We start from the raw sequence: 16,008 nt of genomic DNA on the forward strand, positions 1-16,008 counted from the left end.
CTTTAAGCAGTTTTTCTTTACGTAAATGTATTTTAAGTTTATTTTTCTTGTCCTATAGAATATAGAAAATCTTAGAAATTATTTTTTTTCTGATTTGTGACCCTGGACCACAAAACCAGTCTTAAGTCGCTGGGGTACATTAGCAATAGCCAAAAATACATTGTATGGGTCAAAATTATCAAAAATCATTAGGATATTAATTAAAGATCATGTTCCATGAAGATATTTTGTAAATTTCTTACCATAAATGTATAAAAACTTGATTAGTAATATGCATTGCTAGAACTTCATTTGGACAACTTTAAAGGCGATTTTCTCAATATTTAGATTTTTTTGCACCCTCAGATTCCAGATTTTCAAATAGATGTATAAATCTCAAATTGACACTTAAGACTGGTTTTGTGGTCCAGGGTCACATTTATGCAATTGTAAGTCAGTGTTATTCTTAACTAAAACTATTTTAAAAATTGTTTTCATTCATGGAAAAGATATATAAGAGAAAATATAAATACTAGATGAAAAAAAACACCTTAAAAAAATGAAAATTAGAAGTACTAAAATTACTCAAAACACAAATACATCTAAATATACATATTAAAAAACAACAACGCATAAAAATGACAAAAATACTAACACTTCAATTCAAATGAAATCTAAAAAATACAACTAATTTGACATTAATAAATACTACAATGCTATATACAGTATAGTAATAAATACTATAATGCTATATGAATAGTAATAATGTTGTAAATCAATTAGAATTTTCCTTCTCAATAATCTTATTTTAAGGATATTTACATATTTTTACTAGAGAACAAGCCAAAAATACTGATTGGGAAAACTAGTTCAAATTGATGTAGTGTGTTGCTTTAATGTTAATATACTTCTTATCCCAGTATAATGTGCACATACAACTAAGGAAGCTATATTCATAGTTTGACTATCAAATAATGAGGCTGTGGTGCTTTAAAAAAATAGTTTTTCAAGATTAAGAAAAAATAGAGACTTCTTTAGAAAATGTTGAGAAAAAAAAAAAATTGTGATCAATTTAAGCATTAGGGTTTATTATTAAGCATTTATCATCATTTTAAAACCACATTGCCCAGAATGATCAAAAACGGCTCCTGAGCAAGGCTCTTTTTAAAGCACCTTTAAAATAAAGACACGTCTTTTGCATATTTACTTTCTCTACATTTCATAGGCGGCACAGCTCCAGCCCAGTGGGAAGATATAACTGGCACCACCAAACTTATATATGCCAATGACTGCGCCAGTTTCACCACCAATGTCTCTGCTCGGTAAGTATCATAACCTGTACATCACATGTTAGGGTATTTCAGAAGTTTTCAATGTGTGTCGTCTTCACAGTAATATGTTATTATTCAACCTTGGTCGTATTAAAAATGTGACTCAAATCTGTTTTGCTCTCCTACAGTTTCTGGCTGGCAGACTGTCCTCGGACTGCAGAGGTCGTGTCTTTTGCCAACCTCCTGTACCGTGAGCTGTCAGCCGTTCCGTACATGGCCAAGTTTGTAGTTTTTGCAAAGATGAATGAAGCACGAGAGGGTCGACTCCGCTGTTATTGCATGACTGATGACAAAATGGACAAAACCCTGGAGCAGCACGAGAACTTTACTGAAGTGGCACGCAGTAGAGACATCGAGGTCATATGATATAGTGTGTTACATACTTCATATAGACAATAAATAATAATGCATCTATTGTGTCATCGTCCATGTGTTTACAGCAACTGGCATTATTTCTACAATAAATTATCATTTACATTTAAACCTAAAACAGCATCTGAAAGAACAGGGAAAGAAATACCATTAAAGTCAGTATGAAATAAAAAATTTAAATTCACATAATATTCAGTGCACTTTATTCCAAACTAAAGTACTAAAAATAATAATTCATCATACAAACATAGTAACTCACAAAAGTTTGAAGTAGAAACAATTTAGTCTCAAAAATTATAAGTACATTTCACAAAAAATAAATAAAAAGATTAAAAGAATCCGCAAATATCTTTGAACTAAAGGTGAAGATTTGAAAAACTGAAATAGTATTTGTGGTAAAACATATTAAAATCTTTGTTTTATTTCAAAAACAAAACAACTCCAATCTTTGTATCATGTCGTGGGTGGGGAAAATAATAAAAATAATAATATTTTACGGACCAATTCTCACTATTAACTAATTGCTTATTAACATTACTAGCGTATTGGCTGTTTATTAATACTTATTAGGCACATATCAATGCCTTATTGTGCATGACCATAATCTAGATCCTTTAACCTGACCCAATACCTAAACTTAACTACCTTACTAACTATTAATAAGCAGCAAATTATGAATTTATTGAGGGAAAACCCTTAGTTAACTGTGAATATGTGTTCCCTAATCTAAAGTGTTACCAAAATAATATTAAACAATACCCAGATGGTAGTCTTTCATGAAACAAATAACTCTCCATAATCTAGCACAAACTTGCATTTGACTTGCATTATCACAATCCAATCACATTCAGATGAACAGGTTTTTTAATCTCTTTGAATATTCTTAAATATGTGACATTACAGAAGCAAAGGTGTTGTTGATGTTTCATGTTGACTTTGCTAGATATTATCAAATGTTTAATTTAAGATGCATCTGCTGGTTGCCGTATGTTCTGTAGGTCATGGAGGGAATGCCGCTGTATTTGGAGTGTTCAGGTAACTTGGTTCCCATAAGGAAGGCAGCACAGCAGCCCCGCTGTTTCAGCTTCCAAGCCTTCAGAGACAACAGACTGCCTGTGTCTGTCAAGGTAACGTCATCACAGCCAGTTTCAATACATTTTCACCTTATTTCCTCCAAAATAGATTCACCTATAGTGAACTAGGTCATAAAAATGTAGGTTCAGTTTTTATTGGTTATGATGCAAGTGTTCCAGTGGTTTAAAGTAATATCCAAGGCTATCCAAGATGTAGATGAATGTATTTCTTCATTAGATTTGGAGAAATGTAGCATTGCATTGCTCACCAATGGATCGTCTGCAGTGAATGGGTGCCGTCAGAATGAGAGTCCAAACAGCTGATAAAAACATCATAATAATCCACAAGTAATCCACGCCACTCCAATCCATAATTTAACGTCTTGTGAAGCCAAAAGCTGCGTGTTTGTAAGAAACAAATCCATCAAGACGTTTTAAACTTTAAACCTTGCTTCCGGCTAATATACGAGTCTGATGGCACCCATTCACTGCAGAGGATCCACAAAAGAAATTGGACACTCTGCATGTTAACTTCTTTTGTGTTCTGCTGAAAAAAAGAAAAAATTAACTTTTCATGCCCACGAAAAAAAAAGTCATAACCATATTTCCAGAAAGAAGACACTGCATGATGTTTTCTTTGCCATTTAATATTTATGAACAAATTTGCCTGTATCATCACATGTTCTTGGTATATCCACCTCTTTCTCCTTTCCCCAGGTGAGGGACAGCAGTAAAGATCCCTCTGGTTTCTTGTCTTTCTTGCGCAAATCAACCAAATACGAAGATAGTCAACATGTGTTGTGCAACCTCAACGTTACCATGCCGCCATGCATTAAGGTAACATTGCAAATGTTGATAATCACTGTTCTCACGTTTACATTTCCTACACAAACAGATGCTCACATACAGTATATAGTTAAATCTACAGCTGTTCTCTAACAGTGTTTATTTCTTTATAACAGATTATAGGATGTGATGAGCGAAGGAGAACTCTGACTCCTTTGGCTCTGAGGGAAAGATACAGTGCTCTAAATGAACCAGCCATGGGTAAGATTGCTCCCACACCGACATCTCCTGCATGTTAAGCCCCCAAATCTCATACAACCTTTGCCTGACCCTGCTTTGAATAAGATGTGAGCTGCAGCATCAGATTGCTGAACTCTTGAGCCAATGATGGTCTGGTTTCTGCAGCATCACTGAGCGCCATGGAAAGGACGGAGTTAAAGATGGCTTTAATAGCTGAACAGCTAGGCCTGAGCTGGGCTGGTGAGTGTGAGGGTTTGAATGCACTTCTTTCGCTTAACAAGCATAATGCTTAACTGGTCATGTCTTGTCAAGGCATATCTGAATGTTATTTCTCTGCTATATATAGAATACAAAATGTTTTGACAAGTCATTTACTTTAAGGTCCAAATTTAGCAAAGCTCAAGAACATTTCACATTGTCTAGCATGTGCAGATGAGATTAAATACTGACTACCATTGGCTTATTTATTTGGCTTTACAAAAGATCATTTTGCACAAGCTAAACTTTTTCATGCTAGGGACTTCATATGGGGGCCCATTCATGCAACGTAATAATCAAGTGATGAATTAATTGACAAATCAATAATCAATTGATTAAATTAGTAAATCTATTGAAAAATTAGTGCAGATAAAGAGTAGTTTCATAAATTAACACTTAAAGAAGATTAAGTGTTTCTAAATGAACTGAATTAACTAAATATATCCTTTGTACAAAATGTGGCAATGATGTGAGAATTTGAAGGAGGCATGTCAAATCATGTCATATACTTCTATATCATAAATGCAAATAAATGCACATTTTTCTTATTTCACTGCAATTCCATTGCCTGCAGTTGTTGTCAAAACACCCGCTCCTGCCTACACTTAATTTACATATGCAGATTTGAACATAAAAACTTAAACTTGCATATTCTTCAAGAAAAGTGGAGCATAAATACAGCACTACAGCATAAATCTATGAGGAAAAAAGAAAATAAATGTGCAGTGCTTTCAAAATGTTAGCTTTGTCCACTTGTTTTTATTTTGACATTGATTACTGATTCATAGTTTGATTGTGGAATTGTTTATTTTTTACTTTATGTATCTGTGTATTCACCAATTTATACAATTCATATTTGATTGATTATTGATTTGTCAATCATAATAGTCTTTTATTGAGTGGCACAAATGTAGCCCTCATACTAAAGCAAATTATGATTTAGTCTAAAATGAGTCATTTAATAGTGAAGGAACATATTAATTCATGCCGGGGCATAATGTATCATATCTAATTCCTGTGCAGAGTTGGGACGTGAACTGCAGTTTAATGTAGATGAAATTAATAAGATCCGTGTGGAGAATCCCAACTCCCTTTTAGAGCAGAGCTCAACACTGCTCAACCTGTGGGCCGCTCGAGAGGGGAAGAGAGCCAAAAGTGAGTGCCATAGTGTCCATTCACAATGATCCTAAGAATACCTAAATTATTTGCGAGCAAATGTAACCTTATTCATCTGTCTCATGTGACGTAACTATGTGAACATGCTGCCATATTTGTTGCTAGAAATATCAGCATGCTTTTAATGTGCAGCGCTGTGGGATTCAACAAAGGTAGCTAAACTTTTGTTTCTGTTTATGAAACTTTAGAAACTGAGTGCCCAGATTGTGGGTATGCAAATTAGCAGTCTTGCTGCGCTTCAGGCCCCTTCCCCTTATCATGCAGTCTCCTCTCTCTAACCACCCCTCTACCTTCCCATCTTGCCAATGCTTTCCATGCCCCCATATCTGAACCCTTTTCAAATCAGAGGTAGAAATAACTGTTGTTGAATTAAGAGTTTCACCTTATGGCTGCACCCCACTTGTTGACTCCATTTAGATAAGGATGTCACGTTGAAATATCAGTGATTAGGTTTGATGTCAATAGTCCTATTCGGACGGTAATTGTTTCTCATGTGGACGTCTGTAAAAATAAATTTACATGGCACCTCAGTGATAAAACTCATGGATTCGGATAGTGATTTATTCACAGCAGAAGAACGAGGTCTGTGATCCAACGAATCACGTGGTCAGTCACGATTGTCCACTGTAAATAAACTGTCATGTGCTAGGAATAATAAGAATAAATAAGTTCATGTTTAATAATATCCTATTTATTATTTATTTAAATATCCTGTTTAAAAATATATAGTTGAAATGGTTTTCTCTCTATCTAATCTCTCAAAATGATAGACGTCATTCAAAATGTGGACATTAGCAGAAATAAGTTAATGCAAACTCAAGGTAAACATAAAGCTGCTTCATTAATTTTTTTATGTATGTGATTGTATGCCTATATAATATATATTTTAAAATTACATACCTGTTGCTGCCATAATAATGGCCCATTTCAAATGTGCTTTTCTTCTCTTTCTTTTTGTTCTTAACAGCTCCCACTCACTGTCTTGGAGCATTTATGAAATATTGTTCTTGTAAATACTTTCTAGCATTTCAGTATTTTTTTTCCCAGTAATAAATATGCATGCAAATTGCAGCAAAGTGCAACAGTTACACTGTTTCTTCTTGTAAACTCAGAGATGTGGATTCAGATGGCAACTAAATTACCACAGAACCTTGGTGTTTGTCAAAAAACAGTAGGTAATTTGGCCAGGGATTTTTACCCGGGTGGTGGAAGAAAAACACCTGCATTCTAGATAACATCTCAGACTAACCCCTGTAAATGTTAAAAATTGCTTATGTCCCCATGAGAAACAGTTACTATCCGAATCGGGCTAATGAGAGAATAATTTATATTCAAGAAACACATGATGTTTTATTTTCAATCTAAAAATGATTTTATTAATCATTTGTGTAGGAGTGTAGGAGACACCCCCCAAAAATGCATGGTTACACAGATCACCGTGAAGAACAATCTGCTTTTGTGATATGTGGCTCAGATCAGAGCTGGACAATAATTGTCAGTCCTCTATCAGTCAAGTAATTTCAACACAGACACTCTATGGGTATTGTGTCCTTGCACGACTGCACTTGAAGATCTTTAAGCAGTGAGAACTGCCCATTTCTGTATAAAGCTGGCCAGCAGCCCAATTCTCATTCAGAATTTAGCTCTTCAAGACTCACTCTTCAAGCTCTTGATTGCTAGTGTATCAGGAGGAAACTGTTAATAAAACAATGAGGAAGCACTGAGGAAATCATTCAGTAACCAGAAAGTTGTGATGTTTGTGTACTACTTCCATTTCTGTCCATTACTCTGGCCACAGCTAGCAAACAGGTTATTTGGAAGTTACATGCAACATTTTTTCTTTCGAGTAGGTGCCTCAGCCACTTCAGCTTGCTAGAGGACTGTGCTAGCTAGAATTATACATTCCTCATTATAATGAGTTCCACTGCACACAAAGCAAGCCACACAATACAGCCTTGCCCAAATGCGTGTGGCAATCATATGAGAGGAAGGACTTGCACCAGGTGTGGACTTATTGACTGGGACTAATTGAGATTTGAGTCTCCTAACTACCCCAGAAGAATGACGGCTGTAGAGGACTAGGCCCAGTTAGCTAAATGAAATGCACAGCTGACTCTACCATGGCATATTCCCGGCTGACCTGGTCAAAACCTTTAATTAAGGGACTAGTGGAAGGAAATACACACAACAATGGATCTTGTCATGGGGACAACACAGTGCACCAAACCGGCTGTGGGATTAATTGTGGAAGCTCAAGGGCATCTGTGACTGAACATGCCATGCGTTGGGCCTGCATACCATGTCACGGTACTCTTGTAAATGCACATCGAAGACTGGCACGGAAGAGAAATTGTTGAATAAAGTCATTATTTTTTTCATTGTGCACAAAAAGTATTCTCATAGCTTCATAAAATGATATTTTAATGATGTCCTTACCTTTCTGGGCATTGAACGTGGTAGTTGCATTGCTGTCTATGGAGGGTCAGAAAGCTCCCAGATTTCATTAAAAATATATTAATTTGTGTTCTGAAGATGAACGAAGGTCTTTCATGGGTTTGGAACAACATGAGGGTGAGTAATTAATGACAGAATTTTCATTTTTGGGTGAACTATCCCTTTAAAGCTTCAATCGCCTACCTCATCACTAGGCACCTACCAGGTGAATCCAGGCAACAGTCTGCCTGTTGCACGCTTCTAGTGCCACGGCACCACAGGGGGCTTGTCACCTCAGCAACACCTTATGGGTGTAGACAGCCCCCTAAGAAGAAGAAGCATGGGAGAAATCGGCATAGCTTGCCCTTGCTCCCCCTTCCCAAGTTCTTGGGGGTAATATTAGACCCTATTCCATCAACCTCACAAGTTTTGTCAAAATAAAACTTCCTAAAACAAGAACACTGAACACTGCCAAACTGGTGCACATCCTACCTCTGGATGCTTAATAGGGGTTACATAGTTTGCAAAATTCTGAAACTGGAAAAAAGAACTTGACTGAAAGAGAACATCTGCTTAATAACTCTCAATGAAAGTAGAAAGACACAGACAATTAAGAGTGAGAATTTGGCTGTTGACCGACTTTATGCAGATGTGTTGTTAGGTGAAAATGAGGAAAAGCGCACTGGTCACATGATAGTCCGCCCAAGACTTCCTCCTATACAATTGTGTTCAAAATAATAGCAGTGTGTTTAAAAAGCGAGTAAAGCTCAAAATCCTTATAATAACTTTTACTTCAATACACACAAATGCATTGGGAACATTGCACATTCTATTCTAAATCAAAACATGAAGAACAATTTAGCAAATCTGTTATTACTTTACAGAAAGTTAACAAAAATGAATATTAGGCTGTTCAAAAAAATAGCTGTGTCTGCATTTTTCTTTACATAGTCAAACATTTACTGTATAAACAGAAAAATGCTAAAAGATTTAGCTTTCTTGTAAATGACTGAACTAACATTTAGTTGTATAGCCACGGTTTCTGAGAAGTGCTTCACATCTGTGTTACATGGAGTCTGGCACCTGTGAACAGGTATTCCAGCCCAGGACAATACCACATTTTTTCTTGGTTTTGCCTCAGAAACAGCATTTTTGATGTCACCCCACAAGTCTTCTACTGGATTAAGGTCTGGAGATTGGGCTGGCCACTCCATAACATTAATCTTGTTGGTCTGGAACCAAGATGCTGCTCACTTACTGGTGTGTTTGGGGTTGTTGTCTTGTTGAAACACCCATTTCAAGGGCATTACCTGTTCGGCATAAGGCAACATAACCTCTTTAAGTATTTTAATGTACTCAAACTGATCCATGATCCCTGGAATGCGATAAATAGGCCCAACACGTAGTATGAGAAACATCCCCATATCATGATGCTTGCGTCACTATGCTTCACTGTCTTCACAGCGTACTGTGGCTTGAATTCAGTGTTTGGGGGTCGTCTGACAAACTGTCTGTGGCCCCTAGACCCAAAAAGAACAATCTTGCTTCATCAGTCCACAAAATATTGCGTCATTTCTCTTTAGGCCAGACAATGTGTTCTTTGGCAAATTGTAACCTCTTCATTTTTTCATCAGTGGGTCTTTGCGGGGGGCTTCTTGCCGATAGCTTGGCTTCACATAGGCGTCTTCTTATTGTTACAGTACTCACAGGTAACTTTAGACTTTCTTTGATCACCCTGGAGCTGATCATTGGCTGAGTCTTTGCCATTTTGGCTATTCTTTGATCCATTCGAATGGTAGTTTTCTGTTTTCTTCTATAATTTCTACCAAAAACAGTGATTGATCTGGTTAGTGATGTTGGACTGCTATTATTTTGAACACAACTGTATATCATTGACTTTATGTTTTGATACAGCTTGTGGGATTTTGTTTTTTAATTCTCTGCCATTGCTTTCCACCTGATTGTGATAAATATGGTGGCTGTAAAGAAAAGTTCACGTGACTGAGACAGATTTTTGCACAGTTTACTTAAAATCTACTTATTTTGAATAACAAGAGTAAATAAAGATTTGTACACTTAACCGTAATGTCGTTTTGAAATTATTGTTATTTGGATGTCTTTCCTAATAGTGTCTTGAAATCCTTTGGTTTTGTCAGTGGTGTGTCTCTGTCCTCATCCTTTATGTCCAACTACCCTGTCTTCCCCTTCTCCATTTCTCCTCCATCTGTGTGTCTCTCACCACTGTAGTGGACAACCTGTACGTGGCCCTCAAGAGCATTGACCGAATGGACATTGTGAACATGTTGGAGGGCCAGGGACCACCAACAGGTCAGCAGGGGGGCTGGGAACAAGATGCTTCCAGGTCTAGGCTTCATGAGAGAGACCATCTATCTCCTGGCATCACAAATGGTAAGTGAGAGACATTTCTTTGTGAAACATTCCTCACTTGTCACACATAATCCTTTTTTCCAAGAGCTGGCTTTTCCTCTCATCCAGTTGATAATCTGCTGCAGTTTTTTCTGCTCAAACCCTTGTCCCCCCTACATTTTGGCCATGAACTTAACATTTCCTCTTCCAATTCTGCTGTCACCAGGACCAGAACTGAAGACACCCCTCCAGAACTATGTTACGTTGCTATTCGATTTAGCCTGTCCAAATGTTTTGACTAGTTTTCAGGGAAATGTTTTAAAACTCCTCAAAGATCCTCTGTTCCCATTGAAATTGTGAAATCTTTGAGATTAAGGAGATGTTCTTGTATGTCTAAATGAACATTAAGCATCAGACAAACCATGAAGGTTGTCACACTACTGACTGACTCTAAGTTACATATTCAGTTACATTTATATTACTGGGTAAAATACAACTTAAGCTCTGACGGTATCTGTGGCTTGTAGTATACAAGTTTTGTAAATATGAGTGAAAACTTAAATCTTGTACATCCACAATGTGAAAAAATCACTTACCAATGCTGTCTGTACAAATGTAACTCCTGTCATGACCACTGTTGCTTGATATTCACACAAAGATACTGTGAAGAGGCATGATACAATCATAGGTTCAATAAGAAAGGAAAACTCACTGTGATTGGCAAAGCCTTATCAGTTGTCTTGGTTCACATGCACATTGTTACCAAGTATATAAAGACCCTGACATCACAGAAACACTTCCCATGTTTTATTACAGACAGTAACTATTTGATATTTAAATGGACCAAATGGTGGCAAATGTTGCATCTCCTTAAATCACTTTCAATCAGGCACAACAGCCTTTGTTTCACCTGTTACTGAATTCTGTTTTCAATACATTTGACCTGGAAGACGGTCTCTGACTTAACTATCCATAAAACAATCTTTACATGGGAAAAAAGCTCCACCCATCAGAAAAATGTAGGTAATCAAAAGTCCATAAAGAAAAGTAGTCCCACCTCACAGTGATAATTTAGACAACTTGACAATTTAACATTTTCAACAGCATGCAACAGATATTGCCAATACAGCTTAAGGTGTATTTAACCCCAGTTATATAGCCTGTCAGTTATAATTTCTGTGCATTGGCTACCTGATATGTGATGAAATTTGGTTCCTTTTACCATTAACAAAGGTAACCTAAATAATTCCAGATATCAGTTAATTCAGTAGCATGCTTCCTGTGTTTTTGTGGAACCATTATCATATGCATATATTTTACTCGTACAGAGAGATGCACTTCTTTACGATTGAAAGCCTTAGTATAGAGTAAAACATGTTAGTTCTACAGATGCTGAGGGGGTAAAGTCCAGTGCAAAATATACATTCATATCACCCTGAAGGGCCACTAAAAGGGTCATGACACAATTTCTTATTGTATTATTTTCCTTGAGGTTCACTTATAATGTATATTGTATATATCATACATGATAATATTTTATTAATACATGACCATTCTCCACTTTCTCAGTGTCCTTCTGATTTAAAGATGCTGTTATTGTGCTTCTTGTGCTTTATGACTTCACTGTAAATCCCCATTGTCATGACAGGGTAACAACCCTTTGCATAGGAAATATGTATCAATACCCTGCCATATCATGTAGATTACAGTATATGGCAGTAAATAATCATAAATAAACACAATTATGTGAAGTTTACACATCTCAAACTGCTACAGATCCTAGACTGAAATAAAGAAAAATATAGATAAAAATAAAGAAAACAACAAATAACACATTATTGAACAGCAGTCATGGTTCTCAAGATGCACTCTTAATAATTAAACTGTTAAACAGCATCTTATGGCATGAGATATGTTGAAGTGGTCAAAGATGTCAATCAGTAGCATAGGGGAAAAAATTAAGAAACGGCACAGATGGACACAAATCCTGCATTAAAGGTGGGGTAAGCGATTTCTGGTAGCCAATGTTGATATTTGAAATCACCAAAACAAACACGCCCCTACCCCGAAAGGATCTCACCCCTATTTTGATAGCTCCGCCCCACACATACGTACGCATTACGCATCCCAGGCAACGATTAGTTCTGTGAAACAAAGCAAAACCAATGTTACTCACCTATCGAGAAGAAACAAAGCAACCTCGGCGTCCGATCGCAGGCCTTCCCGCTCTTTCAGTTATCTCGAGCGCTGGAAAGCTGATCCGATATTTACACGGGTCCTACTTCTTGCCTTATTGTGACTAACACCGTGTCTACACCGGACGTGAGCGGTGCGGCGCCACAAAATACTATAGAACTCATTATAATCACTAATAATGCTGTCTACACTGGATCCCGACAGTAAACTGCTGCCGCACGGCGCAGCGCAACACTGTCACGTCCAGTGTACACACGGTGTAAGCCTTCTTTTGTTCAACAGACGTTTTCCTCTTTTGTTTTTTATCTGCCACCTCTATCTTTCTGTCATTGCTCGGCTCGGCTAATGTCTGTCCTGTACACTGATGAGTGCTCTCTCCCCCGCATCATGAGTAGACACTGCTGATTGGCTACAAGTTTGTTTTGGTACTCAGCCCCGACTCGTTTTCTAAAGCGTTTTTGAAAAACTACATACCCCACCTTTAAGCACCTTTGAAATAGTAGCGCCTGTCCCACCCTTTCCTTAGTACACCAGGTGATGTTAAAAAAATAACAAAAATTGGCAAAAATGTGTTGCTGTGGAGGCAGTCATGCACTTGATCCATTCATTTGATGTCACAAAGTTGTGAAAGTAGAAAAGTTGTTTTGCAGCTTTGTTTCAGTTAACACTCTTAATTGGGGAGGAAGTTTCAACAGATCAGGGAAAACTATATTCTTCATGTCATGAATCATTTAAGTGATATCAGATCTCAGATTAAAAGGATTTAGTTCTTGTTCAAAAGTATATTAAGATATTAATTGTAATGGTTCTGTTTTAAACAAATCTTCTTGTTGTGACCATCAGCCACAACCTTTAAATCACAGTGTTCAGCACAAGGACATTGACTTTGATGAAGTGGCTCACACTTATATATGAATAGAGTGTAGAGAGAACTTTACTGTAGTGAGGAGTGTCATTACTTTATATGCCCCTTCTGTAAATTGCCTGTTTCATTACGCCAGCCCCTTTTACTGACAAATACAATGCTTGTGTCTAGTCACCCCTTACCTCTAAGTAATGTGGTTATCATCATTGTATTTTTTTAAAAGAGCACTTCTTCCTCGATTTATTCTTCATTCATAAAGCCTTGTACAGTGCAGACACCACACCGCTGCACAGCCATCCTATATTGCAACCCCTGAAACAGAACCCAAGAATTCATTCCCTTGTTGAATGTGCTCATTAAACCAGATAGGGCCTCTTCTGAAAGCTAGAGTGTCCATGTGTTTCTCTTCTGAAATATGCGAGAAAGACCACCACTTCCACTATCCAGTGCAAAAGTTGATGCTTGGTGATTGTCTTCCCCAGGTTTGGCTTTGGCCAATGGTTCTGAATCTGTTCGATCACACTCAGTTTCCATTCCCTGTCAAATTTATTGCTTCCAGAGAGCAGGTCCACACCCTGTGCATGTGAGAGAGCGACCTGACTGTAGCCTGAGACCTGATGCATGCTCACCATTGTTTATGCACAGCACCGTGGTGGCATCTAGTGGTGGAGCTGCTAGAGATTTTGTGCACTGCACTGAGAATGTGCAAGCAGCCTGTGTTGGGACAGCTATTGAGTGACTCACCACCTTGAAGGGAGCAGCTCTCCGCATGTTTTGCCAGTTTGTGGATTCTTTTGCTATGCAATGTTTCACACTGTGAAACTGTGCACGACTTGTTTGGTTATTGCCCTGCAGAGGGAACCCAGGCAGCTACCCTCTTCTATTTCCTCGCTCGTCTAGTGAGGAGAGTTCCTGGTTTATCCCTCAGTGGTGTAGCAAGTAAACAAATCTTTGGATAGGACTCCACTCTGACCCAACAAGTATGCATATGGCTTATTGCCACCTATACAACAGTTTGGCAGGGTGATGTGGGAGGTACAGATCGTGTCTTCCTTGGTAGATAGAAGTGCTGTAGAGCCTCGTCATTCCTCTTATTCCTTATATCACTTCAGCATGTGTATCAAAACTGTGCAGAAAATCCCCTCTGGGATCACTGGTACATCCAGGACTCTTCCTTTGTATGATAGACTGAGATGAAGCTGCCACCTTTTCTCCTGTATGACCATGAGGCTCTGGCCTTTTCCATGGCTCAGTGCATCTCTAAAGTCAGGGGAAAAGATCTTTAACAACACTCACTAGTTTCACTGCCTGATCACACTGTGTCTTTTCTGGCATGGCAGATTCATTGTCCCAGATAAGTGGTAATTAGTGAGCACTAAAGTGGAGTTCAAGTCCCTGAAAGACAGTAAATGCATTGGAAGCCCATTTAGTTAGGCTTAACTGCAAACTGTCTGCTTTTGATGGGAATGTAGAGCTTGTGGCATCTCTGTACTCCTGAGTTGTTCAATAAAGGCCCTATTGGGTCATGTGGAGTATCCCATTAACCCAGAGCATGGATCTCCCTTGGATGGGCGATTGCTTGTGAAAGGTTTGTTTCTACATGTGACGGCAACCAATTTTAGGAGCACTTTCTTACCTGCTATTTTTCTTCTGTAATATCTTCCTTTCATAGCAAGACTTTGCCATTTCTGCAATGATGGCAGTATTGAAAAGTAAGGAGGTGGTACCTCACTCGCTTGCTCAGTGGCTCCTGCTGCAGGTAGTTTTCAAAGGGAAGAGAAATACATTGCACTGTATTTTATTGTCTTCCTCCTCTGTGCTGAGCATGAAGGGAAGACTAGAGGAATACTGTACTTGTAAAGCTAAACATGCAGCTTGGTGCTGCTGTGATGGGAAGCTCTGCAGGAAATGCTACCTGTCGTGTTCTTGCTGACATATGGCAGAAATGAGGGATTAATGGCTGGCATGAGGAGTATGCTTTTCATTATGTACCACACACAGTGCTAACAAAAACCAAGACACTCTATCACTATTTATTAATGTTTAAGCCAAGACATAGAGTCAAGGCAACCTTTAATTATTTAGCACATTTGAAACAACAGAAGTTGACACAAAATGCTGTACAAATTGAGAAATATCAACACAAGGACAACCATCATTTTAGTGGAACCTACCTCACATGGTAAGGAAGACAATTCCAGACTATCACAGAAAAGGCTTGGTCACCCTCAGATTTTAGTCATGAGTAGAGTAAAGTATAGATGAAAATGGTCAATAATAAATTGGGGTGCTAAACCTGACAGTGCCTTTACCCGGTTAAAAGCCTTGCTTCATCATTATGGACCAACTGCAAATATGATAATTTAGTTTGTGGGAGACCAGCATACAATAAATGCACAAGGAATGAACACGGGCAGAAGTGTGCTATGACAATATATCAACATGACCGCAGAGATCCAGTGATGAGTACTAAATCACAATCAGAAATAATAACAAGTCTGAGAACAGGCAGTAAGTTCTAAAATATCAGCTCGGCCAATTAGAGTTTACACATATCAATCACGGTGAGTCAAAGTTACAGGCTCATTTGTTTACTTTAAAATCCAGTTGATGAAAACTTGTGTGGTCCATAATTAGTCCACAATATCCAGCCTAAATCAATTACTGAGAAAAGATAAGAAGGCTCATGTTGAACAGGTGAAAAAGTGGCAGAAATTCCAATGAATCAGTCATCAGTATTTGATAGAGTCCAAAAAATAGCTTCTTTCCATATGAGGTCATCAAATCAACAGCCTTAAAAAAAAAATGAAAACAACACAAAGTGCATCTTGTGCATAAACTTGTCAAATGCATGTCGAAGTCAGCTCCTGGAGGGCCACTGTCCTGCTCCAACCAACTCCAACACACCTGCCTGGAAGTTTCTAGCACTAAA

At 37.9% G+C, this 16,008-nt stretch overlaps 1 protein-coding gene across 18 annotated transcripts in view; it reads left to right on the forward strand.

Moving 5' to 3' along the window:
- The window catches only part of ank1a (ankyrin 1, erythrocytic a), a 125,941-nt gene that overhangs the window by 81,554 nt on the left and 28,379 nt on the right, over positions 1-16,008 (forward strand). For 17 of the 18 annotated variants that reach the window (XM_058776112.1, XM_058776105.1, XM_058776106.1 and 14 more), the window contains 8 exons: positions 1,205-1,301; positions 1,439-1,667; positions 2,681-2,809; positions 3,473-3,592; positions 3,718-3,802; positions 3,947-4,021; positions 5,063-5,194; positions 9,896-10,057. In XM_058776112.1, coding sequence (XP_058632095.1) covers positions 1,205-1,301; positions 1,439-1,667; positions 2,681-2,809; positions 3,473-3,592; positions 3,718-3,802; positions 3,947-4,021; positions 5,063-5,194; positions 9,896-10,057 — 1,029 coding nt within the window. The remainder of the gene's footprint in view (positions 1-1,204; positions 1,302-1,438; positions 1,668-2,680; positions 2,810-3,472; positions 3,593-3,717; positions 3,803-3,946; positions 4,022-5,062; positions 5,195-9,895; positions 10,058-16,008) is intronic. The other variant, XM_058776104.1, reaches the window with a different exon arrangement.

The sequence above is a fragment of the Onychostoma macrolepis genome, chromosome 05 (genome assembly GCF_012432095.1).
Source record: "Onychostoma macrolepis isolate SWU-2019 chromosome 05, ASM1243209v1, whole genome shotgun sequence".
Lineage (NCBI taxonomy): Eukaryota > Metazoa > Chordata > Actinopteri > Cypriniformes > Cyprinidae > Onychostoma > Onychostoma macrolepis.